The sequence below is a fragment of the Gobio gobio genome, assembly GCF_949357685.1.
Source record: "Gobio gobio genome assembly, chromosome: 2".
In the NCBI taxonomy this organism is placed as follows: Eukaryota; Metazoa; Chordata; class Actinopteri; order Cypriniformes; family Gobionidae; genus Gobio; species Gobio gobio.
The window spans coordinates 26,131,242-26,148,087 of record NC_137098.1 but is presented as its reverse complement, the minus strand read 5'-3'; the positions used below and the strand labels follow the sequence as shown (position 1 = coordinate 26,148,087).

At 40.4% G+C, this 16,846-nt stretch overlaps 1 protein-coding gene across 1 annotated transcript in view; it reads right to left on the bottom strand.

Annotated features, from left to right (window-relative positions):
* The window catches only part of LOC307122573 (B-cell scaffold protein with ankyrin repeats-like), a 244,279-nt gene extending 235,618 nt beyond the window's left edge, over window positions 1–8,661 (bottom strand). The window contains exons 1-2 of the mRNA XM_079810623.1: window positions 8,570–8,661; window positions 6,950–7,345 (exon numbers count right to left, since the gene is read on the bottom strand). Coding sequence (XP_079666749.1) covers window positions 6,950–7,345; window positions 8,570–8,582 — 409 coding nt within the window. The 5' untranslated portion in view covers window positions 8,583–8,661. The remainder of the gene's footprint in view (window positions 1–6,949; window positions 7,346–8,569) is intronic.
* Between the last annotated feature and the right edge of the window lie 8,185 nt (window positions 8,662–16,846).

Here is a 16,846-nt window from a genome sequence, read left to right as displayed (position 1 = left end):
AATCCACTTCTATAGTATTAGTTAAACTAAAAACTTAGCAGGAATTGCTCTGTAAATTAAATTGAGAATGTAACTAATGCATATGCGATTTTAAATACTGTAGTCTATGCCAGATAGCCTATATAGCCTACATTTTGAAATCATTTGAGGCTGAAACATCCATAAGCATGCGTGTTTATTTTAGCACTTCCGTCAGTGAAACAACACAGCCTATAAAACATTTAAACGATTTTCAGTAAATAATGGTAACCTCAAGAATATATGAAAATTAAATATTAGTTAGAAAAATATTTGATTCATACTATTTCCCCGCAAAAATGCGTCATACCGCTCTGCGCTTTGAGAGGAATGGGACACTGAATAGACACCTTCTCGAATATCTTCGTCTTCATATGTTCTACTGATGTTGCAAAGCAACACTTGCTGTAAAAGGTCTGAAGAGCGGATTTTATCTTCCACAGGGTCAAGACATTTAGGCAATGTGATTATTCACTGCCAGAGAAAACGAAACTAAAATCACCGGCGTGTGTGTGAAATGCGCTATTCAAATAAACCAAACTTGACGCGCCTTAACAAGTTTAATAACAAGAACAAACTGTGTTAAATAACATTTGAAGTAAAAAGGTATTCGTCCTACAGTGTTTTTTATACTTTACCACAGTAAAGGATGTGAATAATAGACTTAATTATAAGCAAACGAAAGGAAGAAACGTTTATAATCCCCTGCGAACATGGGTGCGACGCGAGTGAAGATTTGGGAAAAGAAACGAGATGTCCATGTCCATTGGGATAAAATGGACTAGGCCTATTGTTCAAATTCACGGAAAATCGAGTGACCATATCCAGATAGCAAAACAGAATGAAAAAGAGCTCTCTGACCATTCTAGGCTTAACAAAGCTTTGTGCTTCACTCCTGTGGTTATATTCACGTGAAACAGCATTCACATACAAAATACTGGGTTAGTAAAATAACGAAGTTATTTTTTTTTTTAAAGTAGAAAATAGTATTTATGTAAAGAGATATAGCCTATTAAAATAAAAAGAGCTCAACTCTTAAGTGGAAGGAACCTATTTTTTCCCCCTCACGTGCAACCTAGCGGATGAATCATTATTTGGGTTAATAAAAATAACGAAATTACGGTTTTAAGAGAATAGTATGCTATACATGTAAAGATATATAGTATATTATCTACCTATTTACCTAATTCCGGTTCTTCAAAGCTAACGGATTCAGTGTATTTTCGTTTTGTCATCTTAATTTGGTAATTATTTAAGTATATAGCCTATATTTTATTAATTTTATTTATATTTTATCTGATCTATAGATCTATAGGCTGTTTGCACGGTAAAATAAAATACTTTTTGTCTGCTGTCTGTAGATTCCTTCATGCACAACTCGTATTCTCTCGGATGTTTCATATGCAAATGTTTTAACAGCGGCTGTTGTTTAGGGTCCTTGTCATCACGAGACAAATCGGCATTGCAAATTGAACGCGTAGCTCAACTTGAATCGCCTTCTTTTGACTTAAAGTATACTGCCACGTTTTCTGTTCATGAGTTCCATTTTCACTTTCAACAGCGGCGTCATTAAGTTCGACCAGCGGGGCGCGCATAGTGCAAGCCTAGGGTTCGGGTTCGGTGGAAATAAATTCTGAGGTTCGGCAGAAACCGAACCCAGTCAAAAAGCCCAATATTCGGCCGAATCCGAACTCGAACCCTGGATTCGGTGCATCCCTACTTATTACTAACCAGACTGACTTTATTTCTGTCAGACATCTACAGAAGTTCGTATTAAGAATTAAGAAGAGGCTTAGATGTTGATTACTTATTTGAAAGTAATAGTTTGATTTGATGTTACCATTGTGGCGATCAGTGTGTGCTTTAGTCAGGCTCTTGACTTTTTAACATTAGTTTTTCTCTTGACAGCTGTGTCTGTTTGTTATGTCGAGAACAGCAAGAGAAAATATAATCAGATGCTGTAAGCTGATTGATGATAATAATATAGTCATCATATATTGGCTTAACTCATTGATATTATGTGGGAGGTTTATATGGGTAGTATGTTATTAATTCTGTTTTATAGTTATGATTCTACATTTTGTAACTAGTTCCACAGCAATTTCTAGTAATGATTAAAACAATTTAAAAATGACGAAATCCCTAATTAAAACGTTTTAGTTGAATTAATTATGAAACAATTTGAATAAACGTACATTTTAATGTTGAAGTCAAGTTTAAGCCAACTAAAAAATATTAATTCAACTAACTTTAAAACTAATTGAGTAAACATACATTTTAATGTTGAAGTCAAGTTTGAGCCAATTAAAAATAATTAATTCAAGTAATTTTGAAACTAATTGAGTAAACGTACATTTTAATGTTGAAGTCAAGTTTGAGCCAATTAAAAATTATTAATTCAAGTAATTTTAAAACTAATTGAGTAAACGTACATTTTAAAGTTTAAGTCAAGTTTGAGCCAATTAAAAAATATTAATTCAGGTAACAATTTGTACCATGAAATTGAGTGAACGTAAAAAATCGGTGGAACTAGTTACTAAATAATTCGTTGAAAGCACTTGAAATTTTTTACAGTGTATGTCGGGTAAGGCTTGCATACAAAACAAGGTTTGACTGGATATTCGATAGCAGCACTAATTCCGTACTCAATCTGACCAGTTTACATAAAGATTGCATCGTACAGCATCTAAATCGCAGCACGGGAACATAATTATTCACATTTTTATGAATACAGTGAGCAGAGTGCACTCCCTTTTATAAACGCATGTAACTGTCAAATGCTTCAGGTCAGATAAACTCCTATACCAGTGGAAACTGCTGTGGTCAATCTGACTACACCGAATCATGAATCTATCGCATGTTCTACTCTTCGTTGGTCAAACGTATGCACTAGAGGGCAGAATTAGCCAGTGAACAAACTCTGAACCATTCAATCTGATTGCGTGTTTTGTGTTATGTAACTCCTCCAATTGGGCATTGCATTCAAGCGCTCAACAGACATTTACATTAACATTTATGCATTTGGCAGACGCTTTTGTCCGGGGCGACTTGAATTGCATTCGGGGTCCACATTTGGCATTTTTTCGGGTCTTGCTTTCCCTGGGAATCGAGCCGTGGCTTGGTGTTGCTGGTGCCACGCTCTACTGTTTGAGCTACAGAAAAGACATGTCTGTGATCGGCTACACTCGCATTGTAAACGGCAACATATTTTAATTCTATAGTGACTAACACAATATACAAGGGAGTAAATATAGCGTTGACTGCTGACACAGTCTGCACATGCGTATTGATTCCTGGCTGCACCGCAAACAACGAGCTCTCTCGCAGTGAGCTTTTTCTCTTCACTAAAGCTGGCATACACGGTGCGCTTATAGTCATTGTGATTCGTTGCTTTTCAGACTGTGATCCTGATGCCACCCTGTGGCATCTCAGTGCATTAATGGCAGGCTGTACATTAATCAGACGCATGAGAACTTGTCCGGAGTTTTACATCAACCATTCACTTAGCGAAATTATTCAGGTCAAAATTTCATCATGGGTTGGTGAGCATGTCAAACTAACTATTAAAGACATCAGATTTTATTCCAGGGTCAAAGGAATTTTTAAGATTGCAATATTTGTCTCACTGTCAAACGTGGCCAAAATCACACAGTATTATCCTGGTTTAGATTATCATATGATGAATCTCGCATTGATTTCTTTCATAGGTTCGGTAGCTGTGTCGGGTCCTATATAGCTAGTTATGGTTTAATTGGCTAGTAAAGCTTAACCATATAAAACATTCTTCTCCTTTTGCAAGGGCATCGTCCGGTGTTCTCAATCACATGCGCATGTTATGTATTTGTCATGCTGTTCTGGTTTATTTTCTTTTGGGGGTTCTCTCAGCAGGTTTGACGGTTAGATGGTGTTCTATCAAGCTGTGAGTGGGAGCTACGCCCAGGGGTTAAGAATCCTCCTAACTGCAGATGGAAAGAAATGTGTTCTCCAACTCCCCTGTGCATGGGCCATTCTTTCAGACTGGTGTTGCTATGAACATAGCACAATGCGCGGAGTTGGCATCCACTACCAAGGTCTCCCCTATCAAGAAGCATCTGAATGCGGGATTCCATGATGGTCAAGATGGTTTTCTTCAGCAATGCTCAAACCATCAGGCATGTTCAGTAAACTCTCCAATAATTCCAAAGGTAAAACTAAGATTACCTACTTATCTTAACAAACATCAGATAAGTTCAAAGCTTTTAATTTAACTCCTAACACTTAAATCGTAAAGGTCGCTCTTCCACTTACACCGATATTCTGCTAGAAGCTGTGTTTTATCAGCCCTTTTCGGCTTCATGTGTCCAGGGAAATTCTCTTTAGAAACTAATCAGTTTGATCCTACTCTCGGTCTTTCCTATTCTGATCTTCACTTCTCACTCAATTTCTTTACTCTTTTACTTAAGCATTCTAGAAAGACTCTAAAGGTTCTGGTATCACATTAACAATTTCTAAGATGAAGAATAATTTCTGTCCCTTCACTTCCATGGTTAAATATCTTCGTCCTAAGACTCCTGACCACTCCCCCCTTTTTATTTTATCTAATGGAGCACCTCTCTCTAAGTCCTGGTTTCAAACCCACTTTTATACGGACCTTAAAAGCTGCAGTTTACCTCCTTCTCTTCGTATCGGACTTTCCTACAGCTACGACCGTGGAATTTCAAGCTACTGGGGAGATGGTGTTCTTCTACATTTGAGTCTTATATAAGACCGATTAAAAAAAAAAATTCATCCTTGAAGCTCAGCAAGCTCTCAAGTAATGGTTCAGGTAAATAAACTATGCAACTACTGGTGGTGGTGTTCCTGCCAATTTGGCTCGGTACGTTATGATAGCATGGTCTTTCTACTATATCAAAAGATGGCCTGTGGTCCATGTGTCCAATCAAAAGATTGTTTGTGGCCCATGTGTCCTATCAAAATATTGTTTGTGGCCCATGTGTACTATCAAAAGTTGGCCTGTGGCCCATGTGTCCTATCAATAGATGTCCGTACATCATGGTAGCTGTGAATCTCGCGTCAGGAACTACGATGGCCAGTGGTTTCGCATCTTAACCCAAAATAGCACATGGTCTAAAATCTAAGTAAATCCCTATGCAACTACTGGTGGTGGTTTAATAATGATGTAAATGTGTATAAAACAAAAACAAAAAACAAATGTGTATGTGGTCTAGCAGACCGTGTGGCCCTGCGGCCTTGTCTCTGTGGTCTAGCAGACCGTGTGGCCCTGCGGCCTTGTCTCTGTGGTCTAGCAGACTGCGCGGCCCTGCGGCCTTGTCTCTGTGGTCTAGCAGACCGCGCGGCCCTGCGGCCTTGTCTCTGTGGTCTAGCAGACCGCGCGGCCCTGCGGCCTTGTCTCTGTGGTCTAGCAGACCGTGTGGCCCTGCGGCCTTGTCTTTGTGGTCTAGCAGACCGTGTGGCCCTGCGGCCTTGTCTCTGTGGTCTAGCAGACCGTGTGGCCCCGCGGCCTTGTCTCTGTGGTTATACGTGTGCTTTAATAAAAAAATTTAAAAAAAGGCCAAATGTTTATATTTATGCAGCAGCAGATATTATTTGCTCATGTGGAGTACTTTTTTTTTTTTTTTTGCCATCAGCAGGTGGCGTTCCATGTCCACGCTTAACACGTTAACTCTTGTTCTTCTTCTTTGTAGGAACTCCAGGACAAAAGACTGGTGGGTCTACTTTATTTAACGTTTTTGGGGGATAGGATAGGCTCCGTCCGGGTGGAAGCATTCTTCCACCTAATTTTTGGCGGTCGGCTGCGCCTCTGCCTTCGTCTTCAGGCAGGATATGCAGAGTCCAGACCCTCAGATTGCGAGCTACAAACGGGGCAAAAAAATGTACTATGCCAAAGTACTTTATTGCTTGCTGGGTTGTTAATAAATGGATAATTGTCACAGTATTTATTCTCCCGAGTCTTTCTGGTAGAAATGAAAGCTTTAGCATAAGTTCTGCCCGGAAGACTTAATTGTCACGTCACTTCAACTTTTGATTTATCCAATCACATTCTAATACTTGGGTATAAAAGATTGGTAACTACTCATGTCTGAGTTCGCAGATGCTGACTCTCCAATTCACCGCCATCCTCCCCACCACCTCCAAGTCAAATCCTTCCCTACATCCACCCCACCACCACCAGGACGGTCCCTTCCATACCTCATGGGGGGGTCGGTTGCGCCTCTGCCTTCGTCTTCAGGCAGGATATGCAGAGTCCGGACCCTCAGATTGTGAGCTACGGACGGGGCCTATGCCAAAGTACTTTATTGCTTGCTGGGTTGTTAATAAATGTATAATTGTCACAGCATTTATTCTCCCGAGTCTTTCTGGAAGGACTGCCTGTCAAGCTCTAGGAGGGATAATGAAGTCTCACATGTGCCAAGAACAGCTCTGTCACTGGTCCTCTCCTCACACTATTCCATAATTACAGTCTCCAGGACCACCAATTATAGCAGCAAAATGTAAACTCAAACCATAGGTGCTGCATAACCTGCAACAACAAGCTATTTGCACAATGCAGCTTCTGCATGGGGGTTTAATACTTTCAGCTGGGTATACCTGCAATTCAATGTGAGCTTTCTAAGACAATTCCCTATAGTGTAAGTCCCACTATTATTATTATTACTAAATTGGACCTCCTTATGTCACACATCAGGAATTCTGAATGCCACAAAATGATACAAAGTCACAGCAGATTTACTAGATATAGTTTCAATGGCAGAGCATTGCCTTTTAATATTTACCTGTGAGATGATTAAGGTCCTTCGAGGAAAACATTTATTTATTTAGTATTACTTATTCAGAGTGACGTATGATACTTGTTATTACAGTGAGATCCCACTTGGAGCAATCTAGGCTACCAAGCATCTTCCAAAAAGACCCCAAACTTTTACCTCCTTACCTTTGCGTATAATCTCTGCCACAGCCATTTGATAGTCTTGGGGCTCCTGCTCACTAGAGATCTGAAGGCACTTCTCCCCCTTAAGTGGAACCAGCTCCAGCAGAGGATCCAGGCTCTCCACCCCACACAGGAGAATTATCACACGGGTCTCTGGTCGCAATACACGAGCCAGAAAGAACCGACGGAGCTGGCATAGCCCTTCCAGCATGCCACGGGACAGGATAAGCAGCTTACATTTGTACTCTCCCAGTCTCAGGAAGTCATCCTGGCGACTGGTCACCATAGCAATATCATAACAACAGATGCCAGTCTCAGGAATGGGGCCTGTCAGGTGGAACCGCAGGTACGATGCCCACTGCTCTGCCTCTGACTCATAGATGATCAGGAGATCTTCCGCTAAAAATAGATGTAAATAAAATATGTGTTAATAATTCTTCAATTTAGTTTGAAATGTAAAGAGAGTTTCATTTCAATTCTGAATTTCTAAATATTTGTGAAACGTAATTATGTGAACAATTTAATTATTTGTGTTCTAGTTAGTGAATTCAATGCAAAGAATATTATTATTGTCCTGCATACTTTTTCCGGACAAAATTTCAGCTCACAAATCGGAAGATTTAGGCCACATTTGTCATTCAACCATGAATGAGGTGTCAAATATTTTGTCTTATAGAGGAAATGTGTGCTACAGCTTTTTATAAGCCATCGGGCGTAAAAAGTTAATAGAAACATGGAGGTTGGTTTATTTGATTCAGGCAGCCAGCCGCTCAGAAAGTATCTTTTTGACAATTCTCTAGCCACACCCTAGAAACATTCACAAGCCATATATTGGCAATAGAACTGGACATTGGCTTTATTGTAATCAGGTCACTGTGATTTTGCCAAGAAAAACATGTTCCTGGATCAACATATTTTGATGACTCTCTGGAGCAACATTTCTGTCCAAAAATGTAATCTTAACCCAACCCATAACTTTCCTAAAATCAGAGGAAAATGATAAGTTATAACACTGATATAGAAGCACAATCCTGGTTATAAGCCTAAACTTGAGATAAACTGTAAATATGACCCCTCATATCTGATTGGTTGATTGTAATGTTGTTACAGAATCAACAAAGATGTTGATCCAGGAACATGTACTTGATGAAATCAGGTTCGCCTTGTAATCGCTCAGAACAACTGCCCAGTGCCAAGCTTTGCCATAGAAAGCACCACTCACATTTTAAAATTTATATTTTATAAAGGCATTTAACTATTTTGAAGCTTGTTTATACATTTTAAGATACGGTTAGATCTTTAAGATATAGTTCGATTTCACAGTTTTAAAATAATACAATTTACAGTTGATATAGGCCTAGATTTTATTTTATTTATTTATTTATTTTGTTTTAAAATATTTTATTTCCAGTTGTTTATCTCCATTGTTCATTTTTGTTTATCACCAGTTAAAGAAAATGTCACATTTGTTATTTAGTTGTAAAGCGTGTCACATCTGTATGAAACATCTTGTAACTGACCTTTCCAAAATATTTTTGAAATTTCAGTACTAAATTAACTAAACAACAAACAACTGAATAAGTTAAAGACTCAAACACTTTAAAGAAACAAAGGTAAACTTACATGTGTTGCTCATCTCTCTGTCACTGTACCGATGTGTGCTGCTGTGTTCTATGATGGGTAGGATGTTTGATCAAACAACGGCACCTTTGTGCACTCTGACCAATCTCTTCCTGATCTGCTAATTTCCATGTCATAGAGGCACAGGTGTCTGACTGGTTATATCCTTTCACACGCATGTTTTATTTTTATTTTTATATATATAGGAAGTCGAAGTTGATCATTTTAATGTGCCATTTGTCTGCTAATGAACATAGATTTGTTTGTTACACTGTTTATGTTATTAAAGTTTAAGTTATGTTATAATATTTTCTTCTGTTATTTTGATGTTTTAATTATTATTTTATGTTGATATACATATTTTGTATATTTTTTTACACATTGTTGATGTGACCAGGGGCCCAGGGGCCTCATTTATAAAACTTTGCGTAGGATTTGCGTCAGAAGTGGCGTACGGATGAAACATAGGACGTGCGTACGCACAGAAATATTCGGATTTATAAAACCGTGCGCACGCACATCCTACGCAGTTTTCCCTTAATAAATCACAATCAATTCTAAATGTAGCGTAGCTTTTGCGGCTTCGTGTCACGCCCATATTTGCCTATAAATAGTCCGCGAAACGCCCCCAAGTTAATATTCATCGATTGCGAAATCATGGCAAACACAGAGATGAAATCATGGCAAACACATTTGCCACATTTGAAATAAAAAAAACGTAACCTCACTCAATGTGAAGTAGAAGTTATCGTTGGCGAGGTGGAAAAGATGAGAAAAATGTTGTTTTGGAGGGCACAGTGTGGGCATTACTAATGCCAAAAAGGCACTTGAGTGGCAAAAGGTTGCAGACGCCGTAAATGCTGTAGCCTCACAACCTCGGACCGTGGCCGAAATAAAAAAAAAATGGTCGGACATCAAAGTCGAGGCAAAAAAGCGTCTAGCGCACCATCGCCTGAGTGTGTCCTCGTTTGCCAGCAAGTCTTGAAGATGCGTTCACTCCGCCTCCTTCCATTTGCGACATCTTCTAAGAGCGCAATATCAGCCATTGTGCGTCATTGTTATGCATTGTGATGGGGCATTTTATTTCCATCCATTTAATTGCATCTGACAAGCTACAGATGTCGGTTATAATCTACGTGGAAATGGGAAATAGGCTGTAGTTCAGTGCAAATGGAAAGTCTTGCAGCTTTCTGAATGGTTGAGACATACGTTATAGCCTAGGGTAGACCGAGTACAGTTGGTACAGGGGTACATTTGAGACACCTCAAATAACTTGCGTGCTCAACAAGTCTGATCTGTGATATTTGCTTCGCACATGCGTATTAGCGCCCTCTTCGATCTTGGGAAATTTGAAGTACGTGTGCTTCTCCAGTCCGAAGATATCGGTGAAAGTTTTTTTTCTACGGGAAGTTTTTCATTTCACCACCTCCCTTCCACATTGAATAGCTTCTCATCCTTACATGACTGTTAAAGTTAACTTACATTTTCGTAAACCTTAATCTGTGCTCTGAAAACTGGCATATTGCATGACTGTGTGTCATGCAAGACCATCGTAAAATCTAGAGAAATGTCCGAGGTGGTCAGCGGGGTACAGTTGAGACGCAGTGTATCAATTGTACCCGCACTAGAATCCTATTGCGGCACATGCACTTTAGTTGCACGATGTTTACTGTTATTATGTTTAATATGTTATTTTTGTGCATTTGATTGTTTGCAATTGTTCAATGTGCTTTACTGTCACTCAACCGAACTGTAGCCTAGCCTACAATTAAAAGGATAAACTGAAATTAAATATTGTATCTCTGTTTACCATTACTGTTCAATGTTTTACTAAAACACTAAAACTACTTTTAACTTAACAAATAATCAAATAAAATACTGAATGGAAATAAAAACTGTTGAATTCTCATTTTAAAGGTATTTTACAAATTCAATGAATTGGTTAGGCAGCTTTACAGCATTACGGATGGGTGTCTCAACTGTACAACCATGGGTAGGCCTACAGTTGGAACGAAAACGCTTCTTGTGTTTATGAGCTAATTGTGGTAAATATGACCTATTTATGGATGGTAATAATTATTCATATTTTAGAAGACAAGTAAAGGAAATGTCATATGAAAAATCACTTCTTTTCAGTCCTCAGTTTTGGTGTGGTAACTGAAAAAGCAAAAAGTGTACCAACTGTACTCGGTATACCCTACGTTATTTTATCAAAAAATAAAACAAACTAAAGGCATATATGCATGAATACCATGATTCCGTAGCTGATGAAGAAATGTTTAGGCTACTATGAAAACAACTTTCCCCAGTGGACAAGGAATACATCAATCTATCTATTTATCTATATATCTCCCTAATTATCTATCTAGGCCTATCTGTCTTCCTATTTGAATCTATATCTGCTCCGCCAGACGGACACATTGACGAGAATATCAGTTTTGCAACTTATTTTGTTCTGTTTACCATATTATTTATGAGGATGAATTGCATAACATGCCAATATTATTGCAGAACATATTTCACTTTTCTTTGTGCAAATATGTGTTAATTTGCATTTCTGTTGTAAATTCCGTTTGATTTTGTTTGTTTTACGCTGCAGATCGATCAAACGGGTGTTCGTGTAGGCTGTTAATTGTAAGACTTGCTTTGTGAAGTCTTCATGTTATTTATGAGAGGCAGTATTGCCATTTCTTTAAGGGTCTACAGTTTCACACACTTTCACGTGTTTCTTCCATCTGCCGATGGTGTCGCCATTTCTCATTTCACCCGTTTTTGTGCGTACGCCTGGGTCAGAGCTTGCGTGAAGGACCGCACATTTTCCCGTCAAGTTTGCTTTTTATAAATACCAATTATTGCGTAGAGAGCGGCGTACGCCTTCTTTTGTGCGTACGCAACGTTTATAAATGAGGCCCCTGGTCAAAATATTAAAATATCTTAATTAAATGATCTAAGATCACTGCGCGTTCTTGTGTTCCCTGAAGAGGGCAGATGCATCGATACTCGAAACCACGATCAGCAATGCAGCCATTGGCTGGCGTCAAGACAGCAACGTAATGTCATCATATAATTAAAAAAGCCACCTGGCAAAAAACTTGACAAATTATACAATAAAAACCCCACGAATTTCTGGACCTTTATAAGGAAACAGCCAAACCACCAAACCAACATAAAAGTTATTATAGATAAATGATAAATGTTTTTTGTTTTTTTAACATGATTACCAATTATTTATATTCACGATTTTATACAGTATTTGTACACCCTTTACATTTTCATTTCAATGTTGTAATTTAATTTTTAATTCAATTTGGAGCAGATTTGTAACGTGACAGTATTAAAGTTTCTTAAGGGTCAAGATCAAATTATCTGCATCTCTTGCGCTGCATCAAGCCACTCCCTTAATATCTGTCATCGCTTAAATTAATGCACGGCTCAGATTAACTGTACAACATGTGTGTAAACCTCCAATAAAATTATAAAGTAATTATTCCATCACAAATAAAATCGCTCAATCAAGTGGCTGTGTCTATATTATTATATACAACATTATACTATTATATACACATTCTCATACAATATAAAATTTTTATATTATTATTATTATTATTTAAAATTATTATTATTGCCCCTGGTTCAGTAATGAACTCTTGTAATAAAGTAGCAGTGGCTGGGACAGATTTTAAGTATCACCTCAAGATGCAATCTAATCCTGTTTACATGAAATAAGCCTGCTCATGAGCAGGTTTAAGCTTACGGACCTGTTACTATGACAGCAAGTCCAGGATGAGCTTCGAAGAACCAAACAATCCGAGATCATGTCAAATCCAGCTAACTGAGTTAGCGACGTACAAAGAACGGGCCCCAGGGATTTAAATTTACCACCAGGAACACATTGAGGGGTTCTATTTACTTTGTAGTTTATTCATATACTGTTTTATCAAGAAAATGATTCACTATCCAAAATTTCTTTTCAATTTTCATTGAGACAAAAGTTCACAAAATGAACAAGAAAAGCAAAACAAAATTTAGATAAACAGAATGAGAGCTTTCACAGAGCTGGTGACTCAAAATAAACCTTCTCACAGCTCCACACTACTGCGAGTGCAATGCTTTATACAATGCACAAAAGAGGAAAAATTACTACAACCCAGTGCAAAAATTTAGAAAATCAAAAATCAGCAATGTAACACAATATCAAAATGTGTACAATACAATACGGCAGTGGGAATACTGTACAAAAAGAACAAAACATCATAAGTACATTTTTATATTACCCACTTACACATCATTGGAGTGAAATGTAAGAAAATAACACTCACATCTCACGATCAGCTCCTATACACCACCACAATCACTTCACAAGGGCTGAAATCAACATTATGTTGTACACTGTGTAAACAATCACATCAAAGTAAAATCACATGAAACATTTGGGAAAATTAAGTATATAATATTTCTTAACACCAAATGACCAGGCCTACACCGCATGGTGTGACGTCATAACATCGCGGACATTATACACAACATAACTTTTCAAATATGACAGTTCTCCGAAAGAACACAACAAAATATACATCCACAATTGTTATTTATCCAGGATATAAACATAAAACATTGTATTTACCCATGGATGAATACAAAACCCCCACAATTTCCCGAGAGTGTGCGTCTCTCTCACACTGCTCGCCGCACGTCTGACAAAATGATCAAGGTGAGAGAACGCATGCGTATTGTCTTGCACGCAACACACACAGTGCCACCTGCTGACGACTCCAGGAAAATACAGAGAAGCACAGTTTAACATGACTTAATTCACTAAACACAGTAAAGAACAATAAAATAACAGTTTTAAACATACAGAGAAACAAACGTTAAGGGTATTTACCACCCGGTTACATTCTCCCCTGCAATAAGTCAGCGTCCTCGATGACTCACTCAATCACCAATTTCGGCATTCATGGCACCTTGTAATGCCTTCTCGAACAATGCAGTGCCAATACTAGCCAATACTTGAGACACCATATCTGTGCTGACGCTCACTGCATGACAAGCAGACCTGGGTGCATGAAAAGGATTTGTGTGAACACCCGCCGTTGATCGCTTGCTTCTGCGTACTGCTGGAACTGGTACATCTCTACAATCAGAGTTACGCATGTCACCAGTCTCTAGCTCCTGCAACTGGTCACGTTCTTCTGGAGCCTCTGCATTCAGGACCACATCATCAGATACTGCAGTGTCTCTACCAGTATCCGCTGACACTCGTACCTGGTTACCTTGACAGCGGTCACCTCTCAACTCCGAAGTAACTGGAGTCTCTGGGATCATTGGAGTGTTTGCGGCCACCCTCACAGAGGGTTGCTCAACCTCCTCTACCACCACAAACTCTGGCAGAGATTTCACATTCTCGTCCATGATGACAGGCTGTGTATCTGGCAGAAATTTCGCTTTACTCCTAGGCCTAGGAGTGGGCACGGCACCTGGACGTAACTCCGACCTGTGAACCCTCTTCGAGGGCCCTCCCTCTAAAGGTTCCACAGTGTAAGTTGTGCCTACTATTTCCACAACTCGGTACACCGTCGGGCTCCAGGCATCTTGAATTTTGTTCCTGCCTGGAGGCCGCTGGCGCAGATATACCAACTCGCCCACATTGACCTGGGGACAAAATGTCTTTTCATTCAGACGAGTCACTCGCTCTAGAGCTTTCTCTTCTGAATACTCCCTAGCCTTCTCATGAGCATATCTCAACCGCTCTTGATGAACAGACAACCAGTCTCGATTCCCCTCAGTGACTTCCTCACCACCTAACAACGCATCAATGGGAAGATGTGGTTGTACCCCAAAAAGAAGATAATAAGGGGAAAACCCTGTAGTTGCATGCGGGGTCACATTGTACGCGTGGACTAATTCCGGCAAGTACTCAGGCCAACGCCGCTTACGTTCTGGCGGTAACGTACGCAACAGGTTGTGAAGTGTTCGGTTGTACCGACATCCTCATACATACCGGACCAAAAACACCTCTGCTTCAACAACCCCAACGTCCGTTCAATGCCCTGGTGCCCCAGATCATTGTGAACACTTTGCAACACTTGTTCCCTTAAACACCCGGGCAACAGCAGTTGCCAGCAGCTCTCCTCAGAAGGTTCAACTACTACTCGATACAGCAACCCATGTCGTTCTTTTATGAGGCTCCACTGTTTCAGAAGGCATTTCACAGACCTGGACAGAGACTTTCTTTCCAGGTGAACTGGTTTCTTTTTCTCATCCCAGAACCCTCGAAACACCTGCAGAACAGGGTCACTTTTCTGAAACTCAACCAACTGTTCCCTGGTGTAACCGGGAAGTGTATAAGTGTTACCTTGGAGAGTAGTGATAGCTTCTTCTCCAGCCTCCAACGCACGAATTTGCCTCAACCTGCGACACTCAACACCCTTCAATGCAAGTTCAGGTTCCAAGGTGGTACCTCGCCCTATCATCCCGCAAATTGCTACACACTCATCTCAATCAGCATCTGGATCAGGTTCAGGCTCCCCTGCAAACTCCTGCCTAGACAGAGCATCAGCTGCAGCGTTACTCTTGCCTGGTCTGTACTTCACCTCAAAGTTAAAAACTGACAGCTGTGCTACCCACCTCTGTTCGATCGCTCCTAACTTGGCAGTTTGCAAGTGACAGAGTGGATTATTATCCGTAATCACTTCGAACCAAGACCCAAGCAAGTAGCCACGAAATTTCTCGACTACAGCCCACTTAAGGGCCAGTAGCTCAAGCTTCATGCTACTGTAATTTCTGTCATTTCGCTCTGCAATACGTAACCTACGGCTGGCGTATGCAATGACCCTCTTCTCATCCCCCTGTTTCTGGAATAGGACAGCTCCTAAGCCATTATGGCTCGCATCAGTTTCGAGGATGAAGGGACACGTGAAGTCTACGAAACCGAGCACAGGTGCTTCCGTCAGCTTCCTCTTTAACTGATTGAATGCGCGATCACACTCCTCAGACCAGCCAGAACTAAAGTGATGACCACTCCTTGCACCTCTGCCTACACGCAAGCAAGCATTTACCAGGTCATGTAAGGGTCCAGCTATCTTCGAGAAGCCCTCCTCAAACTTCCTATAATAGCTACAAAACCCTAGAAATAATCTCAACTCCTTGACAGTTTCTGGGGTCTTCCAATTACTGACCGCCGTGACCTTGTCTGGGTCAGGAGAAATCCCTTGTGCTGACACCTGGTGACCAAGGAAACGCACTGAGTCTTGGAGACAACGGCACTTCGTCAATTTGACCTTTAAACAAGTCTCTGCCAACCGTTTCAGCACCACCTCTAATCTTTCCAGGTGTTCCTCAAATGTCTGTGAAAACAGCAAAATGTCATCTAGGTACACTATCAACACCTGAAAGATAAGATCGCTCATAACAGCCTTAATCAACCGCTGAAAGGTCGGTGAAAACTCTTGGTACTGATTTGGGGGAATTCGTCGGTAAGGCTGATTCACTGGTATGTCATCAGTCAGATGTATCTCATGCTGAACCTTATCTGTATAGCCCAAATCATCGTCCTCCAGGGCGAACACACTTGAATACTTATCCAGCAAAGCTTTTAACTGAACCTGCTGCTCAGGCGTGCCTCCCATGTTGACGTTATCCAAGATTGACTGGACCTGAGGCTCAGAACAAGGACCCCCACCCATAGTAACCTGTTCTGTGTCCACAGAGATTCGCTGAAACCTTACTTCACAAGACGAACCCGCACTGTTACCATCTACCGGGGACAACAAACCCAACCGGGCCCTAGGTTGAAGCCAAAGGTCTTCCTGAGACAGGTGAAGTACTCTAACTGGACACACGGGACCAAGGTAGATACTACAACTAAACCTTCTGGTAAGGGCAAATTTGCAGGTTCTACCAACCACACAGAACCATCCTTTTTACTGCTTTCAACCCCCATAATCAGGACAGTGGCTGCCGACCAAGCTGGCACATGAGCAGGAGTCTTACCCACGACCCGAGCACATGAAACTCGCTCAACTACCTCCACTGACTGTGCCTGCTGGAAGACTGCCCTCCAGTCAGAATCCAGCCTACCACCCAGCGTGGTGTCAAATTCAGCATGAATAATCTGTCAGCACTTACTGATTATGTTCATTCCGATGAGCACGGCCACGGATGAAGGGCTAGGAGCTTCTTTCACGATCAAGAACCCACACTCGGGCAGGATCATCCCCATAACCTCAACATCCAGCTCCATGTAACCCAAATAGGGAATGTCTAAACCGTTGGCTGCTG